The sequence below is a fragment of the Typopeltis vanoorti genome, chromosome 11 (genome assembly GCF_054136105.1).
Source record: "Typopeltis vanoorti isolate ZY-2024b chromosome 11, IOZ_Tvanoo_1.0, whole genome shotgun sequence".
Lineage (NCBI taxonomy): Eukaryota > Metazoa > Arthropoda > Arachnida > Uropygi > Thelyphonidae > Typopeltis > Typopeltis vanoorti.
In genome coordinates, this window is record NC_143559.1 from 72,464,456 (window position 1) to 72,481,575 (window position 17,120).

The 17,120-nt window shown below is 35.4% G+C and overlaps 1 protein-coding gene across 1 annotated transcript in view; it reads left to right on the forward strand.

Moving 5' to 3' along the window:
- The window catches only part of LOC150101724 (transmembrane protein 62-like), a 365,932-nt gene that overhangs the window by 322,951 nt on the left and 25,861 nt on the right, over nt 1-17,120 (forward strand). The window contains exons 14-15 of the mRNA XM_090399895.1: nt 7,894-8,019; nt 15,139-15,257. Of these exons, the coding sequence (XP_090256021.1) occupies nt 7,894-8,019; nt 15,139-15,257 (245 nt within the window). The remainder of the gene's footprint in view (nt 1-7,893; nt 8,020-15,138; nt 15,258-17,120) is intronic.

Sequence of the window (17,120 nt, forward strand, 5' to 3'; positions counted from 1 at the left end):
AAATATGTTCGCTACTATTACAATGGGAAGTCAGGACTGGCAGACCACACTTTGGACACTCCTGCACACGGAATTAGATGGAAGAAAACGAATGTGCTATTTAGGAGTTGTTACATATCTGAAAGATTATTTTCTGTGGTCAGAGCTGTATCGTCAGCTTATCTGTTAGATTTGTATATAATGCACTTGGGCCAAATTACATTATATGAGATATCACTGTCAAAAACAGGATTGGATTTACATCATCGATTAATCAAACCAAGAATTGTATGGGATAAAATCCAGAAAATGAAATAGAATGCACGAGAGAATGGTAGATATATAACACTGTATTTATCTACCTTGGAACTTAAGAGATGTGTTGTTGCTGATCCTAAAGATTTTACCCACACTTTGGGAAATAATTTTGCTAGAATCTCAGCAACACCATCGTATACTCCTGAATTTTTAATATTGAAAGAGCAGCAAGAGAAACAGCAACCAAACTGTTCTACCAATGTGCTAGATCTGTTCAATCAGCTTTTCATTACAGAGGAACAAAAAAGGAGCTCTTCTAGTTTGTCATTGCACTGCATGACAAGCATTATGATGACACTGATCCTGGTCCTGATGACATCCATTGTGAAATGATAAAAAAAATCTTCCATGGATCTCCTTCTCTTACTATACAACAGAATACTTACAGAGGAAGAGTTTCTGGATGCTTAGCATAAGTCAGTTGTCATTGCTATCTTAAAAACCTGGAAAGGATCCAACACAAGCAAACAATTGTTGACCTACTGCTATAAGCAGCTGTCTGTAAGATATCGGAAAAAATGGTAAATGCAAGGCTTCTTTGGTATTTAGAAAGCAACAAACTCCTTTCCAACACACACATAATATGGCTTTCATAGACACTAATCATCAACATTGGACCATTTGGTCTGTTGAGAAACATGTACGAGATGTTTTCCTGTAACGAGAACATCTGGTTTCAGTGCTCTTTAACATGGAAAAAGTTTGACACAGCCTGGAGATATGTAATATTAAAATACCACTTTAATCTTGGTCTAAGAGGACACCTTCCTCTTTCTGTCCAGCCAAGTCTTCTGAATCTAAGTGAGAAGTATGTTATCTCAGCCATATCATCAAGAAGGTGTTCCTGAAGGTTCTGTCTTAAGTGTGACACTCTTTGCTATCAAAGTTGGCTCAATCACTGAACAGCTTCCTCCCACAGTAAGCAATACTCTTTAGGTTGATGACTTCACAATTTACTGTCATTCCTGCAATTTGAGGGTAATTGAAAACAACTTCAACAAGTACTAATCATATCTCTTCATGGGCTCTTAGTAATGGGTTCAGGTTTTCAGCAGAAAACTGTCTGTATATACTTCTGTTGAAAACATATTCTTCACTTAGATCTTCATTTAAGAATGAGAAAAAGCATTATTCCAATATCACCTGAGGCCAAGTTCTTATGACTCATCTTTGACAGAAAGCTTATATTCTTTTTATGCATTTGTCAACATAGGGACAAATGCAGAAAAACATTAAATCATCTTCGCACTCTGTCCTCTACAAAATGGGGCTGATCAATATTCCTTGCTCCTCCTTTATTGTGTACCTGTATGGTCAAAGCTAGATTATGGATCCCAGACTTAGCTCTGCAAGGGGGACCATACTCTGATAGTCTGACCATATCCATCATTCGTAATAATGCTAAACAGTATAAACCGTTGACCATTATTATGAATGATAGAATATAGGAATTTTTTTTTTTTCCCCAAGAGGGAAAAAATACATTTATTAAACTCACTAATATTTTGCTGATCAGAGCACAATGATAACTGTGACACTTACCCAGCACTAAACTAAGTAATTGTAGAAAAATTTTTAATTGCAACTGACACCTAATGTCCTTATGTAGTACCCTCTGTGGGTCAGATAACAAAAAAGTTAATTTAGAAAAGTCTGGCTGTTAAGTCTTAAAACGAGTCTCCCAGATCTTTGGTAAATTAATGCAACCATACTTGATGAGGTTGGGAGATTGCTTCATAGCTGATGCTGATTCCAAGAATAGCCTCTCAGACCTGTAATGACTTCTATGTAATAAAGATGTTTTTCTCCATCAGATCCTATGTGAAGGAGTATGAAGAGCATGGTCTGCCAAGCCTGACTTGCCATAAAATTCTCTGATGTAATTTTGGTGTTCTTCAAAGCAAATCTTAACTGATCTACCAGTCTGTCCAAAGTGTGATAAACTGTAGGTGCAGGGAACTTTATACCCTCAAGGTGGCTTACGAGAATGGCAGTCCTCTGCCATTCTCGTAAACCACCCAAATGTCTGGGGGAATATATGAGTAATGCTTGACATGCAAGTTGTTGGCACCACTCGACACCCAAGTGGAAAAGGTTAAAATCCTCATGTTTTTCATTAGTGCATCACTGAAATTCGATATGTATGCAACAATATACATATCATAACTATATTCGTTGAGGTTTTACTGCATTTCATACGAGCTAAGAAAATTATAAATTAAAATATAAATTCGAAATTTATTTGTATTATTCAAACTTATTTATTATTAATTTATCTTATAAGAAAAGTATAATGTCGCATTCTAGGAATAGTAGAAAAAGATCTATAGAAGAACACAGAATTTTTTCGAACAAGATGGGGATTAGATTATTTCTTCTCTGCAGTAAAAAAAAACAGATTTTGTTTAATTTGTAGATACAAAATCAGTGTTTCCAAGGAATATAATTTGAAGTGTCATTATGAAACACACCATTGAGTGTGAACAATACTCAGAAAAAATAAGAGAAGATAAATTGAGAAGTCAAATCTGCACTTCAAAAACAATAAAATGTATATACAAAAATCTGTAATGAGAATGTGGTTAAAATTATGTTATTTCAGAACTGACAGCTAAACATTAAAAATGTTTTACTGAAGGTGAATTTGTGAAGCATTACATGGTAAAAGCTGCTGAAATTCTTTGTCCTGAAAAAGTTAAAACTTGATGAAAAGCCAAAAGGCTATTTTTTCTGGCAAGGTTGATATAAGTTAAGGAGATAAAAATCCCTTATTGTTTTTCAGCCAGTAAGCGAAACTAAGATCGAACACTACGATCTGTAACGTTTCATGCCAACGAACTTTCAGCGTATCCAAGCGTAAGTGACCACTTGTTCGTCGGCATGAAACGTTACAGATCGTAGTGTTCGATCTTAGTTTCGCTTACTGGCTGAAAAACAATAAGGGATTTTTATCCCCTTAACTTATATCAACCTCGCCAGGAAAAAAATAGCCTTTTGGCTTTTCATCTTAGTTATACTATGTTATATAATGTAATATAGTGACACACCTTTCGGTCAATCGTATAGCAAGAGTATGTAAGTTTTCTTCACTTAAACTCTGATATTAACTAGGTCTAGCTACTCACTGATGAGACCTCAAAAAAGGTTGAAACCGGTCTGGGTAGTGACCTCTCCTCATAATGTAAAACAGTACTACATCTCTTAAGAGCTGTTTTACATTATGAGAAAATATCAAGAACAGTGAGGAAGCTTACTTCACCTTTGCAACGAGTTGCCGTGGTGTGGCACTACCAAGTGGTCACTTACGCTTGGATACGCTGACAGTTCGTCGGCATGAAACGTTACAGATCGTAGTGTTCGATCTTAGTTTCGCTTACTGGCTGAAAAACAATAAGGGATTTTTATCCCCTTAACTTAAAGTTAAAACTTTTAACTTTTTCACTAATTTCATTATACAGAAATAGTTGCAGCAAGAATTAACAAAATTGCTGCTGTATCAGTGACGAGTTTAAAGAAAAAAAATGAAAACTTCTTTGCATTTTTCAACTGCATTCAATAAAAGTATGAATATTAGTGGGCTTGCTCGATTAGCTATATTTATCTGAGCTTGTAAGGAAAATTTTACTATAGTAGTAGAATTGTTTGATGTTCCTTCCCTTAAGTATACTACAACAGGTGAAGGTATTTTTATGGTAGCACGAGGACTTTTGGAAAAGTTTCATCTGCCATTATCTAAATTAGTGTGTGCACGCATGGTTACAGATGGAGCACTAGAAATGACAGGCAAAACGAACGGAATTAACATAGTTAAATTGCTAGCTAAGCAGTACGAAGTGGCTCCTGATAGTAAATTTCATCATATTTACTTCATAATGCATGAAGAAGTATTCTGCTCAAAAGTAGTGAAAATAAAACATATGCTGAAGTTTGTTGCAAAAAAAAAGTGGGGTGAATTTTATACATTCTCAAGGATTAAATCAACAGCAGTTTTCTTCATTGCTTTCAGAAAGTGAAATAGAAAGCTTACCATATTATGCAGAAGTGTACTGGCTCTCTTGTCATAAGGTTATGAAATGATTTTGTGTACTATACCAAGAAATCAAAATCTTTTTAGAAAGAAAAAATTAGATGCATGAGCAGCTTTAACGATAAGAACTGAAAGCAAGATTTGGCTTTTGCTGTTGACATCACAGGGCATTTAACTGAACTGAACACACAACTTCAGGGTCAAGATCAGTTTGTAATATTTATATATGACTGTGTCAAAGCTTTCAAGATCAGACTTAAATTTTGGGATAGACAAAAATTGTGATTTAACATATTTTTGCATGCAAAAACTATCAAGTCACATGGTTCCTGTGATTTCAACAAATATGTCCCGAATATTCAACAATTATTTGATTTTGAAAAGTGTTTTGAAAGATTCTAAATTTATGAAGACAATTTTTTTTTTATTATTTAGTGCCCCATTTTCTTTTGATGTTGAAAAAGTAATAGGAAATATTCAAATAGAACCTGTTTGAGATTCAGTGTGATACAATACTAAAAGAAAAGTATAATGAAATTGGTATTCCTAACTACTATTTTGTTTGCCATGTCATTTTGTTGAAATGTGCATGTTTGCTACAAGAATTCTAGCTGTGTTTGGTAGTACATACCTTTGCGAGCAATTATTCTCATTCTTGATAGCAAATAAAACTTTTCATAAGGCAAGATTGAGCACTTATCATCTGTACTGAAGACTGTTTTATCACAAAAATTAGAAGCCGATATTGATAAAATAATTTCTCATAAAAGATGTCAAGTTTACTAAATCAATTATAAATTTGATTTTTTTATGTAACAATTAGTGATATTTTTGTATTGATATGTTGACATATTTATTTTAAAATGTATAATTGTTATGCATTTGCTTTTTCTTTGCCTGATTTGGCTCATGCATTGTCAAAAATTGTTTTTGAATTTTAAACAAAGTTTCCTTAAAATGAGTGAAAATACACATAGTTATGCACTTAACATTTAAAAATTTCACAAATTGACTTGTTGACATTAAAGTATATTAAAGAGGTAAAATTAAAACCTAAGTTAGGTTAAGAAAAAGTAAGTAAACAGAAGTATTTTTTAAGTTTATTTATTTTATTATATGCGACCCACACTACTTCAGATATATGCTTAAGTGACCTGTGTTCCTATTTGAGTTTGGCACCACTGATGTAATGTATTTCCACATTGAAAACACTTCTTAAATACTAGTTATGTTTAGGATGTGTACTTGATTTTTTTTGTCTATATACAAAAAAAAAAAAAAATGAAACGAAATGATATGTGTTATGAAGTAAATGGGTTTATTAGCAAAGAAATATATGTTTACACATATGTACATCCACAAGTATCGGTGGAATCTTGGTCGAATAAAGCATTAACAATGGTAGATTACTTGCTCAAAATGGGCACCTTGTCTTTTAAGACAGATTTCATAGCACATGCGAAGGTTCTTTATCATCTTGGAGAACAAGGGTTGGGACATATATTTCTTCAACATACCCCAAATGAAGGCATCAAGTAATGTGAAATCAGGAGAATGTGAAGGGTAGGAATTTTGTAAACCTTGAAATTCGCCTACCAGTGAAGTGTTCTGATAAATAGCTCTAAAACCATGTGATGTGTAACAGGTTGGTCCTGTTGGAAGACCTGTGCATGAAATGGAATGATTTTGCATGATACATCCTATGCAAATCCTGGAGGAACAGAACCAAAACAGCCTCGATGTAACATTCAAGGTCATGATTACACCATCCTCTTCAATGAAGAAGGTGCACAATTATCCCATGGCTGGAAACCACACACTATGCAGTGACCTTCTCGCTGTGAAGAGGTTTCTCCTGGACAAATTCAGCCCTCACGAAACCAAGAAATCTGTAGGTTCGTCTGCTTAGATGGAAATGCACTGCATCCAAGAACCAGACATTATGAAGGAAGGATGAATTTTCATAGACATTGGCCAGTATGTGTGCATAGTATTCCCACCATGCGATGTAATCTGTTGCTGTTAAACACTGACCCACCTGAATGACATATGAAAAAGCACCCGGTTCTTTTAGGATTCTCTATAGTGATCGCTTCAGTAGCCCAAGTTTTACCACTGTTCTGGAGACTGTAACACTTCTTCCAGCATGTGCCCATGATTCTCATTTGTGTTAACAGTTCGTGCTCTTCCCAAATGTCCTTTCCATTGCAGCAGAACACTCCCTTTTTGTCAGAACATCTCGATTAAAACAATGATGACACTATTGCTTGGAGCATACTTATGAAAACAATGAACAAACTGCTCACAAACATGTCATAGGCTTGGACCATTTGTTCTAACAACTTCATATGAGCAAAAATAATGCTCGAAAGTAAACGTTCTTGTCTTCCAATGTCAACACTATTGCTACAGCTAAATATGTAGGCTGTTCAATAAGTAATAAGACTAATTTTACTGGCAAAACCACTCATTAGAATATTAATTTCTGTGGAATAAAGAAACGTTGCTGTATGTATTAACAAAAGAGGTTGATAGATGGCGTATATGGGCTGATGTGCCAGAGTGTCACGTGACTAAATGCAAGTGCTCATCGGCGCGCCTATGAGGTGCGACCAGTCTTCGAAATGGAAGCATCCTTGGAACAGCGTTATGTGATTCAATTTTGTGTGCATTTGCAAAAATCAGCATCGGACACTTTTAACATGATACGCGAAGCTTTCCACGATGAAGCAATGTCGAGGGCAAGTGTTTTTCGCTGGCATAAAACTTTTAAGGAAGGAAGGCAAAATGTGGAAGATCTTGAACGTGAGGGAAGACCTTCAACGTTCATCACAGAGACAATGATCAACACAGCAGCGATTATCATCAAGCACATCAAAAGGAAGTGTCCATTGCTGAAGAATGGCTTCTTATTGCACCATGATAATGCAAGGCCACATATTGCTGGTTGTGTAGTGGACGTTTTGCAGAACAACAACACAGATATCCTACCACACCCTCCATACAGTCCTGATCTTGCACTGTGCGATTTCTGGCTGTTTCCTCAGCTCAAGAAACCACTAAGAGGCCACCATTTCGAAAGCAACAAAGCATGTGTAAAAGCTGCGGAGGCGGTTTTGAAAGAACTCTCAGAAAACGGACTCTCACATGTGTTTAAGAAGTGGACGCAACGTTGGGACAAATGCATCGCATCTCACAGTAGTTACTTCGAAAAAGACCATGTAAATGATGACGATTAAAAGTAATCTATTTTCTGTATAAATATAGTCTTATTACTTATTGAACAGCCTACGTATAATGGCATAGACTAGTTCAATGGCATATCTCATGGCGCGTGTATGTACCAAATGGGACATCGAAGTTCAGTACTGTGTTTTTTTGTTTTGTTTTTTGCACCATACTACATAAGGTATAGGATAAATGTTTTACTCTATACTATATTAATAAATTATCACTCGTTTATTTAAAAAAAAATTATTTTTGAGACTGTTTTTTCATGTAAATAGAAATTATAAATTATACAGAAATGATTATGCAGTTTTTAAGGTCTTTTTCTTTTGTTACTCTAGATCGTAATATTCGTGTGAAGTCAGAGCAAAGTTGTTGCAGAAGATGGTTATTTAAACTCTATTTGCTTTCATGTATAGATCAATTGTTTTGGCCTGTAGTACTAGCTGCAGTATATGTAGCTGTTGGTAAGTACTCTATGAAAGTAATTGTGAATTCACACGTTTAAGCTTTAAATACAAGAATATATTTGTTGTGTATTTTTATGGCATTTTTAGAGGCAGATATCATCATTAGACTCATAAGGTTTAATGTAATGAATACAGTACATATAAGTTTAATTGATTAGTAAAAATTCATAAACCCAATCCTCTCCATCCCATAGTAGAAACTACTGATCCTCCCCCCCCTCTTTTAAGTTAGCCAAACAGTTAGCTAAATCCTTAATTCCACTTACTGGTCATTCTTCATCTTATATAGAAAATTTCACTCATTTCAAATCTTTAATCCAAAATTTTAAGCAATAATGATGTTAGCTTTGTTTTAAGAATATCCCTCTTCCCTCTTTCTATAGTTTAAATTTACTAAAAAATGTTCTTTTTCCCCTCTCCCAATTATCATTGATCTTTTTAATTTTACCATTCATTTTGTGTACTTCATTTGAAAAGAAACCATTTATAAACAGCTATGGGGTCTCCCCTCAGTCAATTATTATATGAAGCATTTGAAAAACGTGTTCTTGATGCTATCCTCAAACTTCCCATCTGGCTAAGATAATGTGTTCTCTATTTGGTCACTCAGACACAAGATACCTTCATCTCAACAGATAGCATCCCAGAATTTATTTCAGTTTAAAAAGTAAAAATAATAGCCTTCCTTTTCTAGATTGTCTAATCACACACTTTCCCATCATCTCCCCGCACCCCCTCTCAACAATGTGATGTTATCAAAACCTTTGTTAATAGAGCCTTCAATCTCTGTTTTACTAACACCAAACTTACAGCTGAACTGTCCTTTATTTGCCAGATCTTGTTCAGTGGTTACAATGTCAAAAAGATCAACAAATTAATTGTTCCTCCCATCTCTTCACATCCCTCTCATCATGCAGACTATAGTAATGGTATCATTGTTCCTTATATCCAGGACACTTCAGAAAAAATAGCCAGAACTCTAAAAAAAGTAAATCTCTACACTGCATTCAAATTTCATTTGAAGCTGGATGTCCTTATCCATTCTCCGAATAATACTCTACCTTCTCTCTCTCTGTTCCAAGTGTTTACAGAGTTCCTTTTTCTTGAAACTTATATGGTCAGACTGGAAGATCTGTATAACATCTACCTGGAAGAACCAAGAAATACATCTACCATCATAAGTGGTAGATGTATTTCTTGGTTCCTTGGATAATAGCTGGCAATACCTTGGATAACTTGCACAGAATCAAATGGAAGAAAACTACATATACCAGCCACTAAATTAGAAACCTTTATGCAGATTATTATTATTTGTGACACCTCTAAGGAGTCTGAAGACTCATCTCAGGAGGACACCTGCTGTACAACTCTCCATCTACACCACTACACAGAATCTCTACTACCAATCTACATTAACGCCATCTACTGCCCACCACCATCATAGTTAGTATTTTTTGTCTGTAAATTGCGTGTGTTCTGAGAGGCCAATTTGTCTGTATGTGAGATGAAAAACCTGAGTTTCCAGGAGAAAAACCCTGCTACATCCTTATGAGATCGGCTAACTCACCTTCAATTGAAAAAGTTCATATAAAGATTCCTCCCGTCACGACAAGAATTGAACTTAGGCCTTTTCTAATCGAAGGGTGCAATGTACCGTTGTGTACGTCAGATGTACGTAAACATGTGCAGCATATATGAAAATATGTGGTCACATGTCACCACATACTCTAGGCAACTATTTAAGAAGGCTAATCATCAATAGTGTTGATCATCATCAGTTGCATCAGTCTTGGGACTGGTAGCTCAGCAGCAATTTCCTCCATTCCGCTCTGTCATTGGCTTTCTTCTTAATCTCCTGGTAACTCCTCAAACCCGTGCTGTCTTTGACTTGGTCAAGAAAGCTTTTCCTTGGTCTGCCTCTTCTTCTTTTCCCCTCTATTTTGCCTTCAGTTATTCTTTTCTGGTAGATTTCTATTATATTGTTACAGGCAAAATTCCTATCTATTGATAGGAAATTTACCTGTAACAATGGGGATAAGTCCATCATGTTGAAGTATATGTCCAAACCACCTATCCCTTCTAATTTTGATCGATTTTATTAGAGTTCTTGTTTCATTTATCTCTCTCAGGACTTGTTGGTTTGATTTTTTTTCTGTCCATTTTATTTTGTTTGTGCGATGCCAGCACCACATTTCAAAAGCCTCCAATCTTCTTACATCTTCTCTGCCTAGAATCCAGGTTTCACATCCATACAGTGCAATGCTCCATATCAATGTCTTTACTATTTTTTTTTTTCAATTGTAGGTTGAGGTTTCCTGTTAAATTGCTTTTCATCTTAGAGAATTGGGCTTTTGCGTTGTTTATTCTTGATCTCATGTCTTCTCTTGTTCTGCCATCTTCTGTTATTAGGCTTCCTAAATATTCAAAGCTTTTCACTTGTTTTATTTTTCCCCGCTGATGTCCATATGCTCTGTATTGATAGGAATTTTGCCTATAACAATGATTTTAGTCTTATTTGTGTTGATTTTCATTTTATATTTTTCAAGGTTATTATTTAGTAATTCTAGCATTGTTTTTAACGTTCTTCTGTTTTCTGCTACAAGGGCTATGTCATCAGCAAATCTTATACACATGACTTGCTCACCATTTATCTTTATGCCACTATTTATTTTATCTTTAGTTTCCTGAATGGCCTTTTCAATATATAAATTAAAGTGGTGAAAGTATACATCCTTGTCTTACTCCACGCCTGATATTTATTATTTTCTCCTTATCATTGATTTTAATCCATCCATTTGATTTTTGTAAATTTGATAAATTATTTTCCTATCCCTCAAATCTATGCCGATATTAGTTAGACAATTTAGGAGTATTTGCTGGTTTACTTTATCAAACACTTTCTCTAAATCAAGGAAGCAAATGTAAGTATTTTGACTAAGGTCTAATCTTCTCTCTATTATTGTTCTTAAACAGAGTATTGCCTCTCTTGTTCCTTTATTCTTTCTGAATCCAAATTGGTCTTCATCCAATAGACAATTTTGAGAAACAACAGCAAAGCTGACTGGTTTCTCAAAAGGTGAGATATCCCGAGTGTTTAATCAGTGGAAAATAACCTGTGTTGCTTGTCTAAGAGGCATAACTCACTAAACTAAGCACAGGGAATTGAAGAGATTTGGTATTGGCAGTCACATGCTTAAATGGAAACCACTAATTTCTGTGAAGAACCAGAAAGTTTGTCTCTACAGTGATGTCAGAAATTTACCTAGAAGAATGGGGAAGGTGTGGTCTGACAAGGCATAGTTGGACCACAACTTTTTTCCAGTCTTCTAGTGGCAGTTTGGAGAGGAGCTCATGAAGCAATGAACCCAGCTTCCCTTGTAAACACAACTCAAGGTTCTGAAGGTGGTGTCATAGTGTGAGGCATGTTGGTACGAAACTGGTCCCCTGATATTGCTTGAAGGTCACATGTCCTCCAAGAAATATGTGAACATTATTGCCAGTCAAGTTCATCCTGTAATGTTGACTTTTTATCCAACAGTTGTGACAGTTGTTTAAGGGATGACCATCATGCAAGAATTGTTCAGTAAGCATGATAGCAACTTCTATCTTCCCTGGCTACGCAAAGCCCAGATCTGAGCCCCATTGACAATGTATAGGACATGTTAGAAAAACAGAACAAAGTCTTCTTCCATCAAATCAGAACCAGTTAAAGGACTTTCTGGTGAATTCCTAGTATATTGTAACATCGATACAGTCCACTGGCTTGTGGAATCTATGTCAAACCATACATACATGCTGTTTGGGCTAAAGGAGGTCCAGCACAATATTGAATAAAAGTTCTGATTCAGTGGCCAGTATGTGTGTTATGCTTCACCACAGCAAATACGAACTTGAAAGACTTTTTATTTAGAATAAGCAGCAAATTTCAAAAAACCTAACCAAATCTTAATAAATATGGTTGTATTAAACTTCCTAAGAACTATATATTAAACTTCCCAAGAACTAAATAAGGTTGTATTAAACTTCCTAAACTTATGCAAGAGTGTGGTGAACCATAAGTTCCAGGGATGACTTTTGGTTTTTCCTCTCTTGCCTTCTCTTTTTATAATCCCATCTGGATTAATCCAATAAAATACTCTCACTAACTTAAATGTCTCTATCATATCACCTCTTTTTCTCCTATCCAAACTCTACGATCCACATTTTTTCAACCTCTCTCCATAGTCAGTAATCCACAGTCTTGATATTGTCTTAGTCACTTACCTCTGGACCCTCTCCAATGTCTCCACATCACACTGAAAGCCAAGTGACTAGATTTGAGCACAATAGTTCAATTCTGGACTGACAGTGCTTTATACAGTGGCACAACCACTTCCTTATCCCTACATGTTACAGTACTTCTTATCATATCAGTGCTATGATATGCAGTCTTTGCAACACTTGCAGTATGCCCTCTTAACTTCAGTCTACTGTTAACGATCACCCCAATCTCTAATCTCATCCACTTCCTGCAATAAAGCACCATCGATATAGTACACAGCCTTATATTTCTGCACTCCAAAATACAACATCTTACACTTATTGATATTAAAACTATAACCCCACTCCTTTGTCCAAGTAAAAAGTCAATTCAAATCTTCCTGAAGGGAATTAACATCAGCAGTGCTATTTATAATTCTTCCCAACTTTGAATCATCAGCAAACAACTAAAGATCCCCAGTCAGTTTGTCTGGTGTTTTAATTTCTGTATGAATAATACCTTTAAGGGTATATAGGGGAATATATAATTGTTTGCTAATAAAAGGTTAAAAGGAATCTTAAATGATTATAATATACCTTAAGAATTTAAATAGACTGGCATTATGAAACATAGGAGAATGAAACCAGGCCAGTGTCTTGCACAATATATAATTTTATATCTGAAGTTGTGTGTTATAACAGTCATATATTCATATAGCCAAGATATTGATAGTGGAGAGTAAACTGAAATGCAGGAGACATTCTCTAAAGGCACTGAAGACAAAAGAATTACTGAATGTTGGTTCATTTTTTTTAGCTGCATCTGAAATTCTGTGTGTGATTGTGAAGAAATATTTGGGGGAGGGAGAGAGAGAAGATGAATTGCTGGTATCATCTTGGAAATAACTTCTTTTTTATGTATTAGGTCTAGTGGCCTGTTACGGAACTGTCCTTAGCGCCCTTTCAAAACATATCCATCCCGAGGATAAGATGATTAGCCCTATGCCTCCTGGTATGTCCTATGTCTGTAGATGCATGTGGGTTAGTTTGCCTGTTCTGGGGAACGAAAAACCTGAGTTTCCGAGTGAAAAAAAAAACTCTACTCCATATGAGACCAGCTAACTCACCTTTCGTCGAAAGAGACCAAATAAAGGTTCCTCGTGTCACTGACAGAATTGAACACAGGTCTTTCCGATCAAAGGGCTCCGTCTATACCGACTGAGCTATGGAGGCTCTTTTAAAAATAACATTATCATTATTGTTACGAGACCTCCATAGAGTCAAAAAGACCCATTGTGGGAGAAACACACTGTTACACACAAAGTCAATTAAACCATGCTTTGAAACTCAGTCAGTGTATTCTCATTCATGACAATGTCAGGCAATGCATTCCACTCACCAACCACTCTCCATGCAAAGAACCTACTCCTTATGGAGTAGGTTCACACCCTCGTTATACAGCTTCCACAATGCTCCCTTGTTCTACCCCTTCTCCCATTCTATGAAAAATTTCTTCTGCTAACTGAGCAACAACCCTTTTACCAACAGGGTATATGTTTCCACTAACTGGGTTATTGGAATCATATATCCTTCCTTCTTCCTATTCACATGGTTCTGTCAACTACATTCACTCAATCTGTGTTCATATTCCACATCCCAAAGACCAGTTACCACCTTAGTCATTCTTCTCCAGATCCTTTCCAACATATCCTCATCACCATGAAAACCAGAGACCAAATCTGTGTGCAATAATCATGAGGCCTTATACTGTGTATGACACAAAAAAAAAAAACAGTATTGAACTTTGACACCTGTTTACTCCATAACATATATTATCGTCATAGTTATTCGGTACTTTTTTTTTTTTTCCACTATACTGTACAATGGAACCAGAACCTTTATTTCTGCACACTAAATCCTCCAGATCATTGCCATAATCTGATGTGATGACTTCCCAACTTGCGCAGTGTGACCTCCGAACTTCAAATTCTTGTCCATCACCACTCTGTCTTTTGTCTTCTCAACCTTCTCCAAAATTTCCCCACCAACTTAATACTTTGCATCCCATTGTAGTCTTATCAAATTTCATAACCTTACACTTTGCAACATTGAACCGACAGTTCCCTACTGTTGCCCACTCATATGATCTATTCTAGTCCTCTTGTAAGGCCACAACATCTGTTTGATTCCTCAACACTCTCCTCGGTTTGCATTAAAACTGATCAAACTTAACCTAACCTTTCTCACATAAAACAAACGTGATGATAGCCACTATACCATGGAACCTGCTCATGGAATATCAGCACTCTTGAGTGTTGATTGTGAAGATAATTTAACCCATATTTGTTGTAGATAGAATTAGGGCTTAGGTTGAAAAAATTTGATAAACATGGGAGAGTCGTTTTGTACATAAGAAGGAAAGAATAAGGGAAAGTTTATTCTTTCAAGCTGAGTTAGTAATCAGCAAAATGAGTCATTCAGTAGAATATTGCCAGAAGAAGCAGTAAGTGCATTGGTGGCAAATTTAGTAGTAATATCATAATAGGTATTATATGAACTATTGGGTCTTTTCAAGATGAGCCATGGGGCATCGTAGTGTTTAAGTAATAACATTTTCAAGGCATTTTCAGTTGAATGTCTAATCTTAACCCCCCCCCCACACACACACACAAGAAAATTGGATATTTTTCCTGCAGAATATACTCCATTAAAAACACAAAATTGACAGGCATTAGACAACTTTTTGTTTTATGTGTTTCGCTATTAATTATGAATAACTTTGCATATTTTGATCTTTTACAAACACTGTCAGTTCAGGTCTACATATTATTCATTTATTGTATCATGCATTAATATAGTGTCTTGTTTATAAAATAGGTCCATGGTTCATTGGAGAGATAATAGATCATCATATTGGTGCCTGTTTTGTATGGGGTATCTTTATTGCAGGAACATTTTTACCTGGTGGGCTAACTTTTTTTGCTGGTACTGCATATGTAAGTATCCTTTGTTGTTCTTTGTTAATTTTTTATTATTTGTAGTTTTAACACTTTCATTTTGTTGAAAGAGGAGAGAAGTTACATTTTTTTTTTTTTTTTGCAGAAATTTCTCAAATATGAGATTCAACATGGGTAGTTTACATTGATCATAATAAAAATAGACAAATTCATTATTAGTATGTATGGATTAATGTTACTTATACATCTCGTCTAAAGAGTAGGAATTCTTAATGTTGTCATTGAAATTCTCTGTTCCCCCCCCCCCTTTTTTTTTGTTCTTGACAAAAATCTAATACTGTAATGTAATAAGATTCAAATTTAATTGAAGTGCTTGAAATATTATGCTGATTTCATGCACATTTAATGTGATATTTAAATAATTATAATCTGATTATTTATAGAACTACTACACTTCTTTCAATCTTTGGCAGGTACCTTGACATCATTCCAATCTATTTCACTGCCTCTTTCAATGTGTTTTATGTCTGCTTAGCTCTGCTTCATCTTGTCAGGCTCATTTTCCATTCTTTGAATGTGTCCACATTATCTAAGTTATGTTTTATTGTCTTTTCCTAAACATTCTCAATTCAGTGGCTGGCAGTTTGCTGAATTGTCATGTTAATGGCCATGACTCAACTGTAGTAAATTTAGTTTAATCCTTTATCCAAATGTGTGCAAACAAAGTTTGTGCCTGAAAGTATCATCAGGACTGGGGTAAAGTGGTACAACACCAGGCGACTCCTTGCAAAGGTGGAGCAAGATACCAACACTCCTATCTCAGTATCTCCCACAATGCAAAACACACCTCCTTGCGGATATGTATAATGTTATGCATTAAGGGAAGGGCCACTATCCAGACTAGCTTTGACCTTTATTGAGGTCTCTTCACTTGTGTCTGGCTCCCACTGAAGAGATCTCAATAAAGGTCGAAACTAGTCTGGGTAGTGGCCCTTCCCTTAATGCATAACATTATACATATCCGCAAGGAGATGCGTTTTGCATTGTGGGAGATACTAAGATAGGAGTGTTGGTAGCTTGCTCCACCTTTGCAAGGAGTCACCCGGTGTTGTACCACTTTACCCCAGTCCTGAAGATACTTTCAGGTGCAAACTTTGTTTGCACACACACTTGGATAAAGGATTAAACTAAATTTATTATAGTCTGACCAAGTGAAAAATAAACTTTCAACTCAACTGTAGGTTATTACTGCGATGTAAGCTGACCAATAAGTTAACAGTTTTGTTTTCCTACTGATTCCTTTTTACTTAACCTTCCTAGTTAGCATGTGTTAAACATCTTTCCTGCTATTGAATATTTTGCTGCTTAGTTCTGAAATTCATCCTTTAGAATGAAATTGATCCTGATCATTTAAAGCTTGCTACTTATTCTAGAGTTTATCTTGGAGCTTTACATATATTCTTACCTCTGGAGTTGTAATAGTTTTTGTCTACTTTGGCTAATCCTCATTTCTCTTTAACATTTCTTCATTCCAAATACAGTGGTATCTCGCTAATCCAAACTAATAAAAACCGTGCTCGTTTGGATTAGCGAATTTTCCCCCAAGAGACAACAATAACTAGCGTTTAAGACAAAAATAATCAGATTCTAATGGTACATCAATTTAATTCTGTAAATAAATGAAGTAACTGATAGAAAAAAAGCTATTGTACTGTAATGTAAAACTTAAAAAATACAACAGTGCACATGTTGATTTAGTAAAAAAATTTAGTTTGTATGTACCTGTATTGTTGAGGATTCTGATTTAATAAAATTGCATAGTTCAGTACATAACTTAATTTGCGTAAAAAAAAAAAAAAAAAAAAATCACTTTCTTGTACACAACACACAAAAAAAGGTTTT